Below are 19,479 nucleotides of genomic sequence, written 5' to 3'. Positions count from 1 at the left end.
CAGCGAGACTTCTGACACAAGCTTGTTCACAGGGCTCCGCACGCACGCTCTCCTCCCGCCCACCAACCCCTCCTAAAGTGCTCCCCAGCTCCCTTTCCAACCGCTGACGGCCTCTCGTGACCTTCTCTCCCTGTGTCAGCTTTCACAGAACTGTGTATCCAGCACCAGGCTGGCTCTTGCACAGCGTCTCGTTCCCACAGTGCCCCTCTGCTGATGTGTGGGACCAGTGAGTGCAGAAGACAGACCGTGTTCTGTGCAGACCAGCACCTAGCACAGGGCCCCGCTCATGGCTGGCGTTCAAGGACAGTTGCTGAATGTGTGAATCCACCACTCTCAAGAGGCCACAGAGGACACCCGTTGGGAGTCTGCCTGGCTAACAAAGACCCCCTTTTCCCTGAGTCCTGTCCCCAGGCACCGACCGGACCAGAGTTAGTAATCTAAGTCAGGACAAACGGGTTCCCTCTCGGGAATGTGGGATTGTCCAGAAGGGATGCACATTTGTCTCTGGAGCTATGACATGTCATCTTTGCCAGTTAAATGTTGTGGGTTTACCTACTCTGCCACTGAAACAGGATAGTGGAGCAAGTCACTTCTTCCTAGGGGAAGAAATGAAGCGGCTGGATACATGTTTCAAGTGGCTTTGCGAGTCTCAATGTGGACCCTTGGCTGAGGCCCTGACAGAGGCACAACTCCAGGTTCTGACTCTGTTTCCCTTCCTGGCCCCTTCCTGGGTGTTTGAGCTTCCAGAACCATCTGGCCCTTTCACAATCCTGACCACACAAGTCGACCTTTGGCCTTAACAGAGTTGTTTAGAGTTTCTTTTCTTCAAAAAGTCTTTCAGAGAGGGGAGCACCAAATAAAGGGTGTTGGGAGGATCCTCCCAGGATGGGAGAAGCATGCTGAAAGTAGACTATAGACCCAACGATTGCCACTCAATGTCTCTTTTGCAAACCACAGTACCCAAAAGGAGAGAGAGAACAAAAGGGAATGCTCTGCCACAGAGGCAGGGTGGGATGGGGGGGATGGGGGGTGGGAGGGATACTGGGATCGGTGATGGTGGAGAATGGGCACTGGTGGGGGGATGGGTACTCGATCATTGTATAACTGAAACCCAAGCACAAAAATTTCTAAGTCTACAGCAGTACCTCATGGTGTTTCACTAATAAAAATTTAAAAAAAAAATAATAATGAAAAATAATAAATAAATAATTTTTAAAAGTTCTTTCAGGCCTTAGCGATAGTACAGCAGGTAGGGCATTTGCCTTGCACTTGGCCAACCCAAGTTCAATCACCGGCATCCCATATGGCCCCCCAAGCACCTCCAGGAGTAATTCCTGAGTGCAGATCCAGGAGTAACCCCTGAGCATTGCTGGATGTGACCCAAAAAGAAAAAGAGTCTTTCAATTTAGGACCAGTTGACAATGCCTAATATGTCTGGGCCGGGGTTGGATTCTCAGGACCTTATAGTCCCTGGGGCATCTCAGGTGCAGCTGTAGATGCCCCTGAGCCTGAGTATCTTTTTCACCACATAGTCTGAGCAGCACTGCAATCTTGGGCCCTTGAGCTGAACTGATCGTCCCATTGGCCGAAAACCCCCAGTGGGGTCCTGAGGCCTCCTGGGCACTGCCTGGACGTCTTTAAGTTTAATACAGAAATCGTGCCCAGTTATAGACTCTCTAGTGCAGCCGGAGCTCAGAATAGGGCCTGGTGCAAATGGAAATGTGGAATCTTCATTCTAAAAGCAGCTCAGCTAAAATGGGACTAAAATATAAAGCCGTTTCATTCTCAGTCTGTCTTTTGACCTGTGGTGGTGTTTATCAGCCATTTGATGTCTAACTAAACAATAAAAGGAGCATTTAACGCATTTGCCTGATTTTTATCATTTCTCTATTGTGCAACGCCTCTATAGAGAATCACCAGAATTACACAATCTGTCGTTCTTGGCTTCTCCTGGGAAATGCCTCTGGCTGGCCAGGGGAGATGAGCTCAACTCCCCCAGGCACTGAGCTGTTGACCAACATACAGCTGTTGATGTTTGAACTCCATCCGGCAGGCACGGAGACACTGCGCCAGGCAAGCACAGAGCTTCCTAAACTCCTGAGAATCTTGCCTAGGTGCAGACACAGCAAGTTTGTCAGTGGCTGATCCTCCTCCTTTGTGTGTCTGATCCTCCTCCCTTCTCTGATTTCTGTGAGGTCAGGGAAGTCGTGTCAGATATCTCCCTTCCAGTGTCTCAGCAGCTCCAACACACAGCAAGCAAGTAACCTTGAGATCTTCAAAGCAAACTGTGTTCCACACTTGAGGGCAAGAGATCGATACTCACTCGTACTAAATCACCTGTTAGATACCTGCTAGCTTAGATCAGGCACGGTCACCAGCATTCCCTGGGTAAGGGGTTCTGAGAGGTGGGTGGCCGAGAGGTCTGGGGAGTTGATACCATACATGAACCCAGGCTTTGAGTCCTTGGTCCAAGTTCCGATGCCCCATGGGACTTCACTTAGTAACCTCATATTTAAAGGTAAAACGCAGAATTCCAGGGCATCAGCCATAGAGCATTGCACCCCACCCGCCAGGTTCTTCTAAGAATGGAGCCCCAGTAGGTCTGCACTGGTCTTGTTCTCAGGAAGTTGGCTCTGTGCGCAGGAGAAAGATGTCTAAGCCTCATTAACATAAGTACAGGAAGCTGAAACAGAAGCTAGAAACCACACTTCTTATCCATATTAAGGAAATGTAAAGCACTCAGACCCACAGGCCAAGAATACCATTCACAGTTCCCCAAGAGGCCGAACAGAAGAACGGACATCTCCACCCCCTCCCCACCCCGGCCACAGAACAGCAGAAGTTGTGGGATGTATGAATGAACTGGAACTAGATTTCTAAGCATCAAATTGGGCTTTATTGCAAAGTATAATGTCTTCAGCTCTTCAAAGGGTATTTTTATGAAAGAGGACAGAATAGTAGCAGAACAACAAAGTGGAGGAACCATGACTAGTTTCCTCTGCCCTAATGCTTCTCAGCTGGAACTTCACTTTTCAGGAGGTCACACAAAAAACTTCCTGTTGAGGTTCGCTCCAAACAAGGCCGTTCGTATATCTGGCATCTTTTGCTGGGCTAGGAGAGCCAGGCGACTCTTTAGAGTATTAGAAACTTTGATTCTCTGATCGTGGCTATAGATGTCCACACCTCCAATCATATCTGGTGTCAGGTGCGTCTCTTCATCCACCTGGACTTGCACCTGTTTTTGGGAGATGATCCTGTACTCCGGAATTGCTGCTTGCACTGCTGCCTTCACCATGAGCAAGTCCTGTGGCCTGCAGCGCACCACTACCACAGGCTCCAGCAACCGGAGCAGACTCTGGAGCACTAGTTTGTTTAGCAACTCTTGGTAGGCTTCTCCATGCTCCACAATTTTGCTGAGTCTTTGCTTTGCATTATTCAGCAACTCAGAAATGAGGTCATCTCGGGCTCTCAGGACTTTCAGCCTTGCCTGGTTCCTCATGGTGGACATCTGAATTTTCTTCTGCTGCTCTATCTGCTTCTCCTTCTTCTCATAGTACCCCATGATCTTCAGCCGTTGGGTCTGCACAAAGCGTCCTTTCTCAATGTTGAACTCTTCCTCAGCCTTGGCATCTATTTCTTCTACCTTCTCATTGGCTTCCTGCTCAATGAAAGCCATCATGTGTTTGATCTGTTTCTGCACATCCACATCATTGAGGGCCATCGTGGGCTCTTACAGGGGGAGGTGAAGGTACAACTGGTAGACCCTCTGGCTCTTTCTATATAGGGAAGTTTCTGGAGTTCCACTTCTTTGGCTGTGAAATATATACAAAGAAAAAGTGAGTCAGAGTCCAGAAAGAAGGATGATGGAGACCAGTACTGTTCATGGAGGCCCACATATTCAGCCCTAAGTTCCTGGCATTCCATGCTTACTACATCTGCCAACTTTGCTGTCATCAACTAATGAGATAATTGGGACAGACCTAGTCTCAAAGTTTTATAGCTATTGATGACTCAATAGACAGATAATGAGCTGAGAGAATAAAAATGCCAAATTGTGCACAAATGGATAGTTTAGTACATTTTCAGATGAAGAGGATTTGGAAGAGTCATAGAAAATTTACAGTCAGACAAGATTTAATCCTGGGAGGCTGGCTGAAGACAGAGGTTTCAAAATCCCTCACAAATAAAGAGGCAAAATACAGGTAGGAGAATGGTAACATGTTGTAAGACACTAGTTAGTAGGAGGGGTTAAGGGTGGTCTCTCACTGGAAATGAAATCTGTGGAAACCTGTATTGTCTGTAAACCTTTCAGAAATACAGCACTCTCAGCCCTCCAGACCACAGGACCAGAATTTCAGTTGGGGAATCCCTATCCTAAAACCTTTCCTTGGGATGATCAATAAACTGGGGAAATTGACACATGACAAGAGAAGATTGGCCACAACAGAGACAGAGACAGTCCAGGAGTTAAGGCATTTGTCTTAAACTCAGCTAACCTGTTTGATCCTCGACCCCACATATGGTCCCCTAGTCACTGTCAGGACTGATTCCTGAGCACAGAGGCAGGAGTAAACTCTAAACACCGTCCCACTCCCCCCCCCCCCAAGAACCAAAGATTAGCAACAATGAGATAGAAAATATTAAAGAGATCCAATCAGACAATTTGAAGGCCTTTGATTCATCGAAGCCTAGCCAAACAGGGCATTCAAACTCAATACATCAGGATCCTCCATGAGCTGTATTGCGGATTCACTACCAGGGTCCACCTTTCTACAGGGAGGTGATCATTGACATCAAGAGAGGGGTTCAGCAAGGTGATACCATTTCACTGAAACTCTTCAGTGCCACCCTCGAGAACATCATGAGGCAACTGGAATGGGAAGGAATGAGAGTGAAGATAGATGATCGGCAACTATACCACCTCCGCTTTGCTAATGACATCGTTCTCATAACACCAAACATCAGCCAAGCAGCACAAATGCTGGCCAACTTCGACTGTGAGTGTGGAAAGGTCAGACTACAGCTGAATCGCATGAAGACAATGTTTATGAGAAACAGCCTCGCTCCTGACGTTCCATCCGCTCTCAACGGGACGAACATCTCCGAATGCAACAGTTATGTGTACCTAGGTCGAGAAGTCAACATGACGAATGACCTGGCACCTGAGATGCGCAAGAAGGAAGAGAACGACTTGGAACGCCTTCAAGAGCGTCGAAGAAATAGCTAAGACAACGAAGAACCTCCAGCTCCAGGCACATCTCTTCGATTCCACTGTTCTTCCTGCATTAACATATGCCTCAGAGACCTTGATCCTATGAAAACAGGATGAGAATGCTTTTCGGGTCTCCCAAAGAGGAATTGAAAGAGCTATGCTTGGAGTATCACGTTTCACTCAAATGAGAGAAAGAATCCGGAGTTCCAACTTCCGTTGATGGTCAAGAATCAGGAACGCTGTCTCATTTGCCAAGGCATCAAAAATCAGATGGGTTGGACATGTAATGAGATTTGGAGACGACTGCTGGACTAGAACCATTACCAACTGGATTCCAAACGGGACGTCAAAAGATCGCATGGCCACCCACCTACGAGATAGTCAGATTTCTTCTTCAAGACCCTGAATGATGGGTTTGAGGCTCTCCGTGTTCCTCGCAGACGCCATTGGGCTACATTAGCATTTCACAGGGACAAATGGAGACGTTACTGGTGCCCGTTAGAGCAAGTCAGTGAGTAATGGGATGTCAAGTGATCAAGTGAATCAGACAATTTGCATCTAAAGAACACAACCACAAAAGTACAAAATACACTAGAGGTAGTCAGTGGTAAACTTGATTGCTATTACAGTGGCAAATTGCTCAGAAAACAGGATTCATGAACTCAAAAATAGATCATTTGAAACCTGCTGGTCAGAGAAGGAAATTTGAAAAGACTGATGAAAATCCAAAGTACAGGGGGTATGGTGCCGCCAGCAGGTCAATCTGTACCTGTGAGGCGAGTGCATCAGAAGCCTGATGGCACCTTCAGACTTCCAGATACCCCAAAATTGCTGCTGTGCTTTTGGCCAGACCCAAAAAATTTGGGGCAAAGTTTACCAAGAAAGTAAATGGCCAAAAGTTAGGTATGTGGGAGACACACCCACAAACCACCTCTGGCTCAGCTATATAATTGGAGGCATGGCCTCTCTGGTTCCTGATCGAACTGCTTAACGGCCATGATCCTAGAGACTCAGAAACAAATCTTGAAACCCAACGGCTTTTGGCAGAAATGTGTCCAGTCCCTGCAGTAGGTTACTGGCACTGGGCCACCCCAGGTGGGAATAGGTTTCTTACTTTGGCCTGTTCCCCCTGGCGGCCCGGTGGCCGCCATCCTCCAGAGGTCATTGGACAGTCAAGTTTGGGCCCCCAGTGACGAGACATTTTGGGCCTCATGGGATGGGGGTGGAGCCGGCCCTTTCCTCCCCACCCAATGAGACCCCGAGTCGCTGCCCACGAACGGCCTTTCTGGCTCCTGATGCTGCCCTCCTCCTCAAGCTGCCCAATGGCCATGACCCAAGAGACTCAGGAACAAATCTCGGAATCCAGCAGGTTTTGGCAGAAATCCCTCCAGATTTAAGTATTAAAATTTCAGAATTTCAAAATCAAGCGGCCACTACTGCAGCCACGTGACATCACATGTTATTCATAACCAGCAATAGAAAACAAATTGTCTACTGTTGTCTTTTCAGCAGATCTGAGTGTTGGGGTAAAATCCCAAATAATAATGGTGGTCTGGTGTCAAAAAATGGAATGTAATCAAAGTAGAGAGAGAGAGAAATCTGCTCCACAGGTAGAGGGAGGTTGGGGGATAGGGGTATACTGGGGTTTTGGGGGGCGGAGAATGGACACTGGTGAAGATATGGGTGTTTCATTGTATGACCGAGACTTAAACCTGAAAGCTTTGTCACTGCTCTCATGGTGATTCAATAAATAAAATTATAAAAAATGAAAAAAAAGTAAGGTGGCATTCATGCCCAATTCAATAAGCTAATCAGTGGCTGAATAAATAGCAGTACTCCTACATAAAAATTTTTTTAAAAAAATCCAAAGTCCATATCATTTAGGAGTTCCAAAGGGAAAGGAGAATGAGAAAGGGACAGGAAGTTTATTTGAAGAAATAATGGCCATTATCTGTATGCAAAAGAAAGATATTGGCCCTTTCTCTAAGTTTTTGGTAGATAAACTCAACCTGAAATGTACTGAAAACTTAAACTCTGAAGGGTAAAATTTTAAAAAAAAAACACAGGAGAAAGATTTCCTGATAATAGGCATGTCAGTGATCTCTTGGCTAAGACACCAAAAGCACAGCAACAACAACAAAGATGAACTAAAGGGCTACCTTAAACTCAAAACTTGCAGGACAGAGGGAATCAAAGATGTAGTTACAACAGCAGCCTATGGAATGGGAGACAGTATTTGCAACCAGTCATCTGATAAGGGGTTAATATCCAAAGTAGGTAAGAAAATTCTACAACTCAATATATTTTTTAAATTAAAAAAGAAAGAGAAAAAAGAATGAGCAATGAATTAGACAATTATCTAAGGAAGATCTACAAATACCCAAAAGGTATATAAAAATACACTCGATATTAGCAAATTAAAATCACTATGCTCTATCATCTTTACCTCTTAGGATGTAAAATAACTATTGGTGAGAATACGGAGAAATGGGAACAAGATTAGTGGGAATATAACATGGTGTGGCTATTTTTTTAACAGTGGAAATAACTGAAAAAAAATAGAACTATAACGGATCCAGCAATGTCACATATGAGTATTCATTAAAAGAATGAAATTAGAAGTAGAATCTCAAAAAAGACATCCCCAAGTTCATTGCACTCCCAAGTTCATTGTGCCATCATTCACAGTAGCCAAGCATAGAAACAGCCTAAGTGTTCTTTGGCCATTGAATGGACAAAGAAAATATTGTATAGGGTTGGAGAGACTGTACAAGGATTAAGGCACAAGCTATGCACACAGCTGATCCCAGTTTGATCCTTGCCACCACATATGATTCCCCGATTCCCCTAGAAGTAACCCCTTAGGACAGAACCAGGAGTAAGTCCTGGACACCACCATATGTGGCCCAAAAATAAAAAAGAAATTTTAAAAAATTAAAGTTGTTGTATGGACACATAATGGAATATTATTTTGCCTTCAAAAAAGAAATTTTGACATATATTCTAACATGGATGAACTCTAGGAACATGAGCTGAGTGAAATGAGTCACAAATACTGCATGAATCCACTCAAAGAGGTGTAATCTAGTAGTCAGAGTCATAGAAGCAAAAAAGAAGTAGAATGAGGGTTGCCAGGCGCTAGGGGAGGAGGGATTAGGGAACTGATGATCAGTGGGTACATGCCTTGTTGGCACAAGACGAAGGACGAGACATGTGGTTAATAATACTGTGCAGCATGGCAAAATTTTGTTAAGTGGGTAGATTTCAGATTGTGTGATTTTTACCCTTTCTTTCACTCTTAGGTGGAGTTTGGACCAAAGAGAGGAGTCCTGAGACAGTGGCCCAGCTGTCCAGGAGGGGAAGAGCAGAGACCTGCCCGAGGGCCAGTGCCGCTTTGACGCCGTCACGAGGCGGAGCTGACTGGCCGGCCCGCTGGAGCACAAGTTCCGATGATGTTAAAAACAGCCCATGAGAGGAAGGCAAGTCTCTGGGGACGAGACCAGACGAGTCACCGATTTTAAGATATAATAGTGTTTTAGATTGGGTGAGAAAACAACCCAGATTTTATGACAAAGACCAAGACGAGGGGATCACATTTACAAGCTGTGATTCAAAGTCAGCCACCCCCGTTATATTATATATATAATATGATGTTTATATTACCCATTCCCCCATTATTGTAGGATGATTTTTAAGACTTCTAAATAAAGCAAGACAATGTCTGCTTCTAAATAAGGCAAGTCCTTTTAATTATTTGTTAAGAGGCTTCCCTGGGAAACGCTTCATTGGCCCAGCTCTGGAGGCCCTTTCCCTGGTCACAGAAAGGGTGGGTCGTGGGGGACTCAGGGACCCCAGGCTGTCTGTAAGGGAAACTGAAGCTTTGATCTCTTACCGGTCCGAGCCGAGGCCCAGCTCTGCCCTGGCACCGGCACCTGCGTGCAGAATGTGGAACCTGGAACTCACCCTGGAATCTGGTATTGCTGCTTCCTTCTTTCTGCAGAGACCCTCAGCTCTCCCGCCCTCCCCCGCCCTCCCATGGTTCGCATCCAAAGACCCAGGCTGTCACTGAGAAGGCGGGCCAAGTCCTCCAAGGGGAAGCCAAGAGGGATTTCCTTGGCACAGGGACTCAGGCCAGGGCTGGCCTGTGTGCTTGGCATCTCAATGATTGGCCTGTGGTGAGCTTTAGTTTGAGGTGAGCTCACCTTAACCAGGCCCTGAGCAGAGAGACATGTGGACACAGACACATTTATTAATTGAGGATGGAAAATTCAGCTGTTGTGTTGGCAGATCATACGTAGCCTTCTGGCCCGGAATGGGAGTTGCATGGAAAGCCAAATCCCAAAATGGCTTAATAAGAAACCAGGGCAAGCAAAATTTGCCAGATGGTCTCGAAGAGAGCCATGCCCAGGGGCCAGTGTGCTGGGGTTTGGTGCGGGAGGACTTCCTCTCACACCCAGACAGGGCTTGAGCGTGGGCTCTGGGATCAAGCTGCTGACACTGGGATCCCACTTCTACACTTAGTATTTGCATGTGTCGGACAAAGCAGTGCATCTCCCCGGCCGGAGACCTCAGTTTCCTTCTCTGTGTCAAGAGAACACCTCTAGCGTCCACACGAGAGCATAACGGAAGAGCTAAATGGAAGCAGGGAACGCTGAGCTACGGAGGCACATGGTGACTCTTCGTGTTTGGTTATTGCTGTCATTGTCACTATTGTTGCTCTGAGCTAGCTCTTCTGCGCTCTAGGGTTCTTCCAGTACAGCCCTGCTTTGCATGTAGAGTACTCTGGTGTGATTTCCACTTCCTGGAAGACACGGAAGTACATTTTAAGGCTTCCTCTTCCTACCAAACTTAGCAGCCCCCCCAGACAGTCCGGGGGTAAGGTATTTGCCTTGCATGTGGCCAATCCTGGTTTAATCCCTGTTACCACACATGGTCCCCTGAGCACCCCCAGAGTCACCCTGAGCACAGAGCACTGCTGAGGTGTGACCCACTCCCTTCCAATAAATAGAAGGGAAAGATACGCTGAGCAGTCCTACCTGAGGTCCGGAGTAACTACTTCTCTTTTCTTTTTTAAGAATCGTTGACTATTCATTTTGATTAACCTTTGCTTTCCCCTTCCCTTCCCCTGGTCATTGCTGCGGCTGCGATCTCGGGGTGACACACACTTGGCCTGTCTGCACAAGTACTCACTGGGGTGCACTTCCACATGCTGGGGGCTGTGAGCCCACGGGGCCACACTCCTGGTCACAGTGCTCGCATATCCTTAATTAGGGAGCCTGTTGGGGGCACAGAGTGGGTGTCGGTGGCCCTGGGGGTGGATTCCTGGCTTTGTTCTTGCAAGGGATCACTCTCAGTGCCGAGTTACCCCCTGGACCTCACCCCCACTCTTTCTGGTTCCGTGGCCACAGTCTCGGGTGGCCAGCCCCGTTCGTGATTGGGAAAGGGAAGCCCCTAAATGCCCAAACTCGTGGGCTGAAGCCGGGCGGGCCCCCGAAGCCCGTCCCCCCACCCCATTCCTGAGGCTGCAGCCCCAGACAGACAGCAGCTGTGGGGTGGAGCAGGAAAGAGAGCTGAGGATTGAGCAAGGAATCCCTGCAGGAATGCGGGTCCCCTAGAATGTGTCTGGCAGACGGAACCTGCAGCCTGTCTGGGATGGGGATTATAAATCCACACGGGCCTGTGGCCGGGGCACAGCAACAAAAACAGCAAGCAGCGGGACACGCGCATGTCAGAGGCTGCTTGCAGGCCCTTCACTTCAGGACTGGGCACGGCGGGTCCCCATCACCAACCACCCCCCTTCTGACTCGGGTTCAGGGTCCAGAATCTCGGCCCTCCCAGCTCCCCTGCTCTGCTGGAATACTCACCACCAAGGTCCTTTCGTGGTTCAGCCGTGCCCCCCGCCCCCTTCCCTGCCCACTGCCCCCACCCAAACTAGCACAGCCTTCGCTCATTCCATTCTCTAGACTGAATACTTCCTTGGCCTCTCTCCTCGACTGAAATCCGCCCTATTTCCAGAGCCGCTGTGAGCCTCCTGCCTCCCTGACCTCTGGGCTCTGAGGATGACTGCACGGCCTATTTTTGAAGATCTAATTCAAGCTGGACCCAGAATCTTCTGTTGCCCGACCACTTGCTTTCTCTAAGAAATGCCTTGAGGACAAGAAACTGGCTCTCTCGCTAAACTAGTGCTGCCTGACTCTGGCAACAAGGCAAACCTAAACTGATTGGATTAGGGCCAGGGGCTGGGGTGTGGGGTGGAGGGTCAGTGGGGGTGGAGGATGGGACTGGCTTGCGGGAGGAACTTCTTTTTTTCATTGTTTTTTTTTTTGTTTTTTTTTTTTTGCTTTGTCTTTTGTTTTGCTAAATATTAAACATTTGCAAAAGTATAGAGAATGTAAGTGAGCAACAGTGAATTATGGGGCCAAGATTTGAAGACCACCACCCCAGGTCAACCAATAGAGCCCTGGAGCCAGGAAGAGAGAGTACAGTGGTCACGGCAATACCTTGCCTGCGGACAGCCCAGCGTCACGAATGGGAGTGATCCCTGAGTACAGAACCAGGAGCAAGCCCTGAGCATCACGGGGTGTGGTCCAAAACCCAAACAAGGAACTAGATCGCAGCCAACACTCCCAAATTCACTCTAGAAGACCCTGGGAAAGAGATGTTTTAAAAATTGACTAGACCGGGGGAGATAATATAGAAATTAGAGTGTAGATTTTGTCCCCAGCAGTTACACAGTCTCCTAGGCATTGCTGAATATAACTCTTGAGACCCCTGACCCCCAGAGTATCACCAGGTGTAACCCAGGAGACACCCACGCACTGCTGTGGTGTCCCCTTGTATTGGATCACCAGTCTGATAGCTTGACAGTGGCTGGGAGTGCCCCTGTGTTGTGTGAATATTAAGTAGGAAGACTTGTTAACCCTTTCCATATCAGACTCACAAGCTTCAGCTTGCCCACTTCGAAGTGGGGTCCTGGTTCTACTTCCTGCTTGCAGGGCAGCGTCCAAGGACTCATCCTAATGATCTGCACCAACATCCCAGTGTCTCTTGAACACCACGTGGGAGGCCCCAGACCAAACAGATTGTGTGTTTTATTTCCTCCCCGCTTCTCTCCGTTGTTGGTGACATGCGAGCGTTCATGCACACACACCAACTTTGCCACTTGTCTGCTTGAGGCTCACTGGGGGTTTTCACATCAGGCTGGGTGTGTGCTCACCAGGATTTGCTAGGTTAGTCAGATTTTGTGCATGCGCTGGCTGGGAGTCTCACTCTTTGACACAGCTGTGGCTCTCACGTGTGCTGGCTGGGGGCCTCACTTCCTGCCCATGGTTCACATGACTTTTTAGTTATAGCTTCTCTGAGGGTCACACCCAGGAGCATTGCTCACACACCTGGCTGCTTTGTGGCTAGAAATTGTTTGCAGATGCAGAGATCCTAGACGGCAGAGCTGCCAGGCTCAAACAGCAGTGCTGCCTGGACCCTGCCCAGCATGTGGAAGGCACCAGGGATTTGAACTCATGACCACGACAGTGCTCCAAGACCCCCAGCCATCCCCGCAGGCCCCAAATCGATGCTTTTGCACTCATGGACGTTGAAGGGGTACTTCAAGGAGGCCCAAACTTGGAAGTCTGTTCTCAGGCCCTCCGTGGGCCCGTGCACACGCTGGGGAAGTATGGAATCCAGCCCTGTGGTCGGGAGGAGGGAGCTGATGGGGGATGCATGTCTGTCACCCTGAAGCCCAGCCCAGCCTGGGAAGCAGCTGTTTTCCATTCCAGCTGGGATCTGTAAGCAGACAGGTCTGGGTGTGGGCTCTCTACCCCAGGCCAAAAGAGAAACAGCCCTCCCTGTGGACCCCCACCCACGGGACATTGCAGAAGGCAGAAGGGGGGCAGGGGTGCTTCCTAGAGCTTAGAGTACAGGGCAACTTGGGGAAACAGGGAACTGGGTTAGGACATTTAAAGAAATACTGACTCCTGTGAGTGATTCCAAGTCCAGGTATGTGGGCAGGAGGAAGCCGCTTTTCCCATCTGTCCACAACTACTTGTTGGCCACTTACCACAGAGCCGCTCACTGGGCAGGCCCAGGAGAGAGCAAGGGAGACACCAGCCTGTCTCCCACACCCATAGCAGAAAGGGAGCGAGGAAGCAGCAAGCAGGCGACTTCATGCCGATGTGGCACGGATGGTACCACGGGCTTGGGGCACACGTGGACGTGGCATGTTAAGATTCAGCATCGTCCAGAAAATGACACAAATGAGGGGCTCCAGCTCATCAGTGTACAAGACAGTGGCCTAAAGACAGTCAGCCTGTGGGTGGATGGCACGAGACACGCCTACTGTGTCCTCCATGTCGTAATTTGGAGAAGCCACTGGGGGAGGGCATGGAGAGCAATCAGCCAGTAGGAAGTATCTGCCCAGACTAGGATCAGTTGAGTCTTTCTGAATTCCCAAGTCCCAGCAATGCCTTGGGTTTGTCCAGGGAGGCCTGGCTCCCTGCCTCTGAGATGGGAGTCATGGCAAAAAAAGGAACTGGATGCTTGCTGCAGGGTTCAGGGGAGAAGGGGGCTATGGCGGGGGGCGGGGAGGGGTGCAGGGAATCTCTCCAGGAGGGAGCCGTGAAGGCAGTGTTTAAAGGCTGAGCCATCTGGCAGACAGCAGAGGGAGCAGAGGGTGGTCTGAACACTGGGAGCAAAGGCACCGGGAGTGGAGGGAATGCAGAGGGGGTCTGGGGACAGCAGGGAGCCATGCCATGGCAGTGGGGGTGAGCTTTGTCTAGACCTTTGGAGTGGCACTGGAGCGGTGGCAAAGGCGCCCCATCGAAGGGTGGTGAGTTGATTCAACCCTGGGCAGAGGCGAGAGAGCCTGGGTGGAAGGCAAATGCCGTGCCTGGACGGTGCCTGGGTGAGGACTTGGACAAGGTGCAAGAATGGAAGGAGATAAGAGCCAGACGGGTCCGACAGCTCTGGGCTGGCCCATGCAGTGCCCCGGAGCACGGGAGAGAGAGCAAGCCACAGCCAGGAGCTGCCCAAAGAAGAAAGCCCAAGTGCCCAGGATCCTCTCTCTCTCTTTCTCTCTCTCTGTCTCTCTGTCTCTCTCTATCTCTTGCTCTCTCTCTGTCTCTGTTCCTCTGTTCCTCTGTCTCTGTGTGTCTCTCTCCCTCTCTCTCTGTCTCTCTGTCCCTCTCTCTCTCTGTCCCTCTCTGTCTCTCTCTCCCACCTCTCTCTGTCTCTCTGTCTCTTTCTCTCTGTCTCTCTCTCCCCCCCGTCTCTGTCTCTCTCTGTCTCTCTGTCTCTGTCTCTGTCTGTCTATCTGTCTGTCTCTCTCTGTCTCTCTGTCTCTCCCCCCACCTTGGGGCTGGCTACGATGGGGCAGAGGGAGTGTCACTCAGAGCTTGTTCCCAGAGTCGCACCCGTGCAGGTGAGCTGGAGAGAGCACGCACCTCTGGGGCATCAGCACCATGAGAAGCACTTCCCCCCCACACACACATTATTTTCACTGATTAGCCCCAACACAATTTCTCCTTTGCGAGCATCTGCGGGAAGTTTACTTCAAAGCCACTAGGCTCAGCCCATGGGTAATGTGTGATAATTTCTCCCCAGCAAGCCAAACTCTTTGGTTCCACCCCCGAGCCCCATCTGAAGGGCTGAAGATCCTCTACCGCCTTGGAAGTGTGGGCATGGGGCCATGAGCCCTCAGAGAGGCTGGGAGCCCTGCTGTCAAAGCAAATCCGCCTTATCTTTCTTGAAGGTGGAAACATACACACAACATACACTTCACTGTTTCAACCACGTTCAAGTGTCTCATCGCCAGGCATCAAGTGCTTTTACCCTGCGTGCCACCTGGTCACCATCCGCCTGCAGAAATCTCTCGTCCTCCTCAACTGAACTCCTTCAATAGGACACTCCATTCTTCTCCAACCCTACAACCCCAGCCCAGGAAACCATCCTTCCGCTTTATGACAAGAATATGTCCTCTCTAGGTAGAGCATATCAATCAGGAGCCGGGGGGGGGGCGGGGGGGGGGGCGGGGGGATGGTGGGAGGGGGAGAGCAAGAGGGAGGGAAGGAGAGAGAGAGTACTAAGGCGAAGGGACTTGCCTGCCTCAGACTGTGCCCGCTCAATCCCCAGCAATGCACAGGAGTGACCCCTAACACCTAGATGTGAGCCTAGATCCCCAAATAAATGAATGAATGAGTGAATGAATGAAGGGAATCAGACACTATCTGGGACTGGCTTACTTCACTCAGCATAATGTCCTCGAGGTTCACCCCTTCTATATCAAAATATCTTTCCTGGGCAAGGCCAAGAGCACCCCGTTGTTTGTAGTTACCACTTCAGTTTATCTATTGATGAATGGTTTGCTTCCTTGAACTGCTCCTGCCATTTGGCTACTGGGAATAAGGCTGCAGAAACACAAATATCTGTTTAAGCCCCTGCTTCCCGTTCTTGGGAGCAGATGCTCAACAATGGAAGTGCTCATGAAATATCTAGAAGTGGAAATGTTGGGTCTGTGGCAAGTCATTGTTTCCTTGTTTGAAGCCCTGCTCGACCATTTCCCGTAAGTACCACACCCTCTCACAACTCACCAGCTACACACAGTGAGGGTTCTAATCTCTCTTACCAGTATTTGTTATTTTCTGGGCCTTTTGGCCATTGTCATCCTGATGTGTACGATGGCATTCCTTTCTGTTCTGATTTGCAGTTTTCCCAATATTAGTGGTATTGATCATCTTGTCACATGCTTCTTGTCCACTTGTCTATCAATGAACATAAATTTGTATTCGGGTCCTTTGTCCATTTTCCCATCAGGTTGTTGGTTTCCTGCTGCTGTTGAGTTAATTGGAAGATTTCTTTACCCCTCTGTGACACCAACCTCTCTGGTAGCCAGAGGGCAAACAATCTTCCAGCAGGGTTTCTTAAAGAGCTATGAGATGAAATTGAAATACCAAGGGCTCGCTCTGCACAAGGGCTGGATGCTGAAAGGAGGAAAGGCGGCATGAATGATATCCTTTCGGTAACATTATTGTAAACCACCGTGCCAAAACGGGCATGGCGGGAGGAAGAAAGGAAAAAGTGTCTGCCATGGAGGCAGGCTTGGGATCGAGGGGCAGGAGGAAAACTGGGGACACTGATGGAGGGAAGTGGACATTGGTGAGGGGATTGGTGTTAGTACACTGCATGCACGAAACTCAATCATGAATAATCCTGTAACTGTATTTCAGCAGGATTCAATAAAAAATTAAACAAATAAATAAATATTCAGAGTTCATCATCCTAGGAACTTGTTTTATATATATATATAATATTTTTTCACTATGTATATAATATGCACACATGCATATATTCTGGATCGTAGCAAATATATGTCACCGTGATTTGCAATGTTGGAAAATCACTGTCTTAAAAGTTAACACAAAATACCCATGCTAGCAAGCCTGGCAAGCTACCTGTGATGTCTTCGATATGCCAAACACAGTAACAACAAAGTCTCCAATGGAGACGTTACTGGGCCCGCTCGAGAAAATCGATGAACAACGGGAGGACAGTGACAGTGACAGTGATGCTAGTACTGAGGCAGACCCTTGGCGGGGCTTAGATACACACTCAATCCACTCAGTAAAGTTTTGTCTACCAGAAAGGTCTCTTCTAAGGTGGGGGGAGAGTGGGAATGGCTGGTACTAGTGTGAGTTCAGGCTGAGTGATGTATGAACAGGATCTATACTGACCTTTTCTCAAACTTTAATTTGGTAGGACCTCCCCTATGGGCACTCAGTTGCTGGAACTCAGCCTTATACATGCAAGGCGGGCCTCTAACTGGATCTCCTCCGAACCTATGACCAGCATTCATGGACCACACCCCAGACACCAGTGGTCATGGAATTGCCGCAGGGTGGGACCCACTTCTCCCCCTTCCTACCAGGTTGGGAACCAGATAGTTCCCCTAATTAGCCAGGATCCCCCCAGCCTCAGATGCCTCAGCGGTAAGTGAGCAGGATTCAGTCTCTAAGATTCAGGCCTCTTTGTCCACAATTTGGAGAACGGCTCCAGTGAACATTAGTTATGTCCATCCAGACATGGCCCAGAGAGACCACAAGGTCAAGATGCATACACAGAGACCAGCACACGTCACAAAACAAACAAACAAACAAAAAAACCCATGTTGTATGGATGCGGGGACAAAGGGACCCTGATTCACTATTGGTGGGAATGTCAACTGGTCCAGTCTTTTTTGAAGACAGGAAGGACATTCCTCAGAAAACCAGGAATTGAGCTTCCATAGGATCCAGCAATGCTACTCCTGGCAATATATCCCAAGGACCCAAAAACACAGTTCAGGGAAGACGTTATGTTTATTGTAGCATTATTCACAGCAGACAAAATCTGGAAACACCCCAAATGTTCAAGAACAGGTGACTGGGTAGAGAAACTGTGGGACATATGCACAATGAAAATCCTCTTTGGCTTTAAGAAAAGGTGAAATCAAGCAGTTTGCTGCTATGTGGATGGATCTGGAGGCTACTACACTGAGTGAAGTCAGGAGAGGGAGAGATACAGACTGAGCTCTCTCATGTGTGATATAAAGAAACATAGCAGGGGTATGGGGCTGGAGCGATAGCACAGCGGTAGGGCGTTTGCCTTGCACGCAGCAACATGGACGACCCGAGTTCGATTCCTCTGCCCCTCTTGGAGAGCCCGGCAAGCTACCGAGAGTATCTCGCCTGCACGGCAGAGCCTGGCAAGCTACCCGTGATGTATTCGATATGCCAGACACAGTAACAACAAAGTCTCCAATGGACTGGGCCCGCTCGAGCAAATCGATGAACAATGGGAGGACAGTGACAGTGACAGTGACAGCAGGGGTATGACAAATGTCCAAAGGCAACAGAAACAGAGAACATGAGAACTGGACTTCAGCAGGAAACTTGCCACTGGGGTTAGGGCTGGGGTACGGGGGAGACGAGGGACAATGGGGGTCGCTCTGGAGGAGAAGGGGTTGCTCAAAGGTGGTAAAGTGATGTGCGTGAACCGTATCAATAGCTGTAACGTAAACCACAGTGCCTAAAGGAGGAACAAGGTTGCTGCCGTAGAGGCAGTCTGCGGGGCAGGAGGGAAACTGGGGGCAGTGGTGGAGGGACACAATTATGCTTGAAACTCAGTCACGAAGCACGCTGCCCATCTTGGCGCCTCAAGAGAAAAATGAAGATGCGTGTTCCGAGTGCCGCCACCAGTCCCAGCTCACAGGAGGGCTGCGAGGCCACAGACCGTGCCAAGGGGAGCACGGATCAGATGCTGTCATTCACCACCTTCCTGTCCCACTTCCTGTCCTTCCAAAACTACATTCCTGCAGCTTCCTGTGGACAGAGGACAGAGCTCTAGAAAGGCACCAGAGTGTGAAGTTGACCAGGAGTCCCTGGACATAAGCCCCTCAGAGGGAGCTGGTTGATTCAGCCTCTGTCCAGGGGCCTGAGGCCAGGAACACCTAAGAGGGCCCCGCGTAACCAGGGCTACACAGAAGCCACACCTGCTACTTGTCCTGGTTTAAGGAACATTGGGGTGTCAGTGTTGAAGCTCTCCCCCTGCTTCCCAGGCTCAACCTGGAAGAGGCTTGAAAATCCTGTAAGGAAAAAAAAGTGTCTTCAGCCCCATCAGTCCCGCTACAGAGTGGGACATCTACACTGGCTTGCTTAAAGAAAAATGGGTACAGTGTGTGGGCACGTAGGATAGTACTGTGAGTAAGGTGCTTGCCTGAGTCGCATCCCCAGCACCCCATATGGTCCCCAGGACCCCGCCAGGAGTGATCCCTGAGCGCAGAGCTAGGAATAAGCCCGGAGCAACACCGGGTGTGGTTCCCAAACAAACAAACAAACAAACAAACAAACACAAAAGGGTCTAGTGCACTTGTAGCTCAGTAGCAATTTGCTGGACCCAACAATGATGAATGGATGGCTGGTGCCACTTCATAGACTGGTGGCTCTCCAACAGTTTATGGTTCTCCCATTAGACTGTTGCAAGCCTAGGAATTCAAAACCCTCTTTCAGATTCTAAAGGGGAAGTGCTTCCAGATGGGAAGCACTGACGCAAGGCCCAGTCCCGAGGCCCACCTCCTCCCGATGCCCCTGAACACGGAGCTCCAGTAGGAAGATAGAAACTGGACAGTGTTTAACCAATGGACCTGTGGGCACAGAAGTGACCGGAAAGCTGGGAGGTGCCCACTCCCCCCACCGGTCCCTTACCTCCACAGATGTAACAAGGGGGCAACCAGAGTTCTG

General features: G+C 49.3%; 1 protein-coding gene across 2 annotated transcripts in view; it reads right to left on the bottom strand.

The window, feature by feature from the left end:
* Nucleotides 1-2,946: 2,946 nt before the first annotated feature.
* ATP6V1E2 (ATPase H+ transporting V1 subunit E2) overlaps nucleotides 2,947-19,479 on the bottom strand; it is a 29,428-nt gene continuing 12,895 nt past the window's right edge. Inside the window, exons 1-2 of one of the 2 annotated variants that reach the window (XM_056114627.1) lie at nucleotides 9,105-9,206; nucleotides 2,947-3,812 (exon numbers count right to left, since the gene is read on the bottom strand). In XM_056114627.1, the coding sequence (XP_055970602.1) occupies nucleotides 3,041-3,721 (681 nt within the window). In that variant the 5' untranslated portion in view covers nucleotides 3,722-3,812; nucleotides 9,105-9,206 and the 3' untranslated portion in view covers nucleotides 2,947-3,040. Of the gene's footprint in view, nucleotides 3,813-9,104; nucleotides 9,207-19,479 lie in introns of those variants that run through there. The other variant, XM_056114619.1, reaches the window with a different exon arrangement.

Source organism: Sorex fumeus, unplaced genomic scaffold (genome assembly GCF_029834395.1).
Source record: "Sorex fumeus unplaced genomic scaffold, SorFum_2.1 ptg000003l, whole genome shotgun sequence".
NCBI classification, from domain to species: Eukaryota; Metazoa; Chordata; class Mammalia; order Eulipotyphla; family Soricidae; genus Sorex; species Sorex fumeus.
This window is presented reverse-complemented; position numbering and strand designations above follow the sequence as displayed.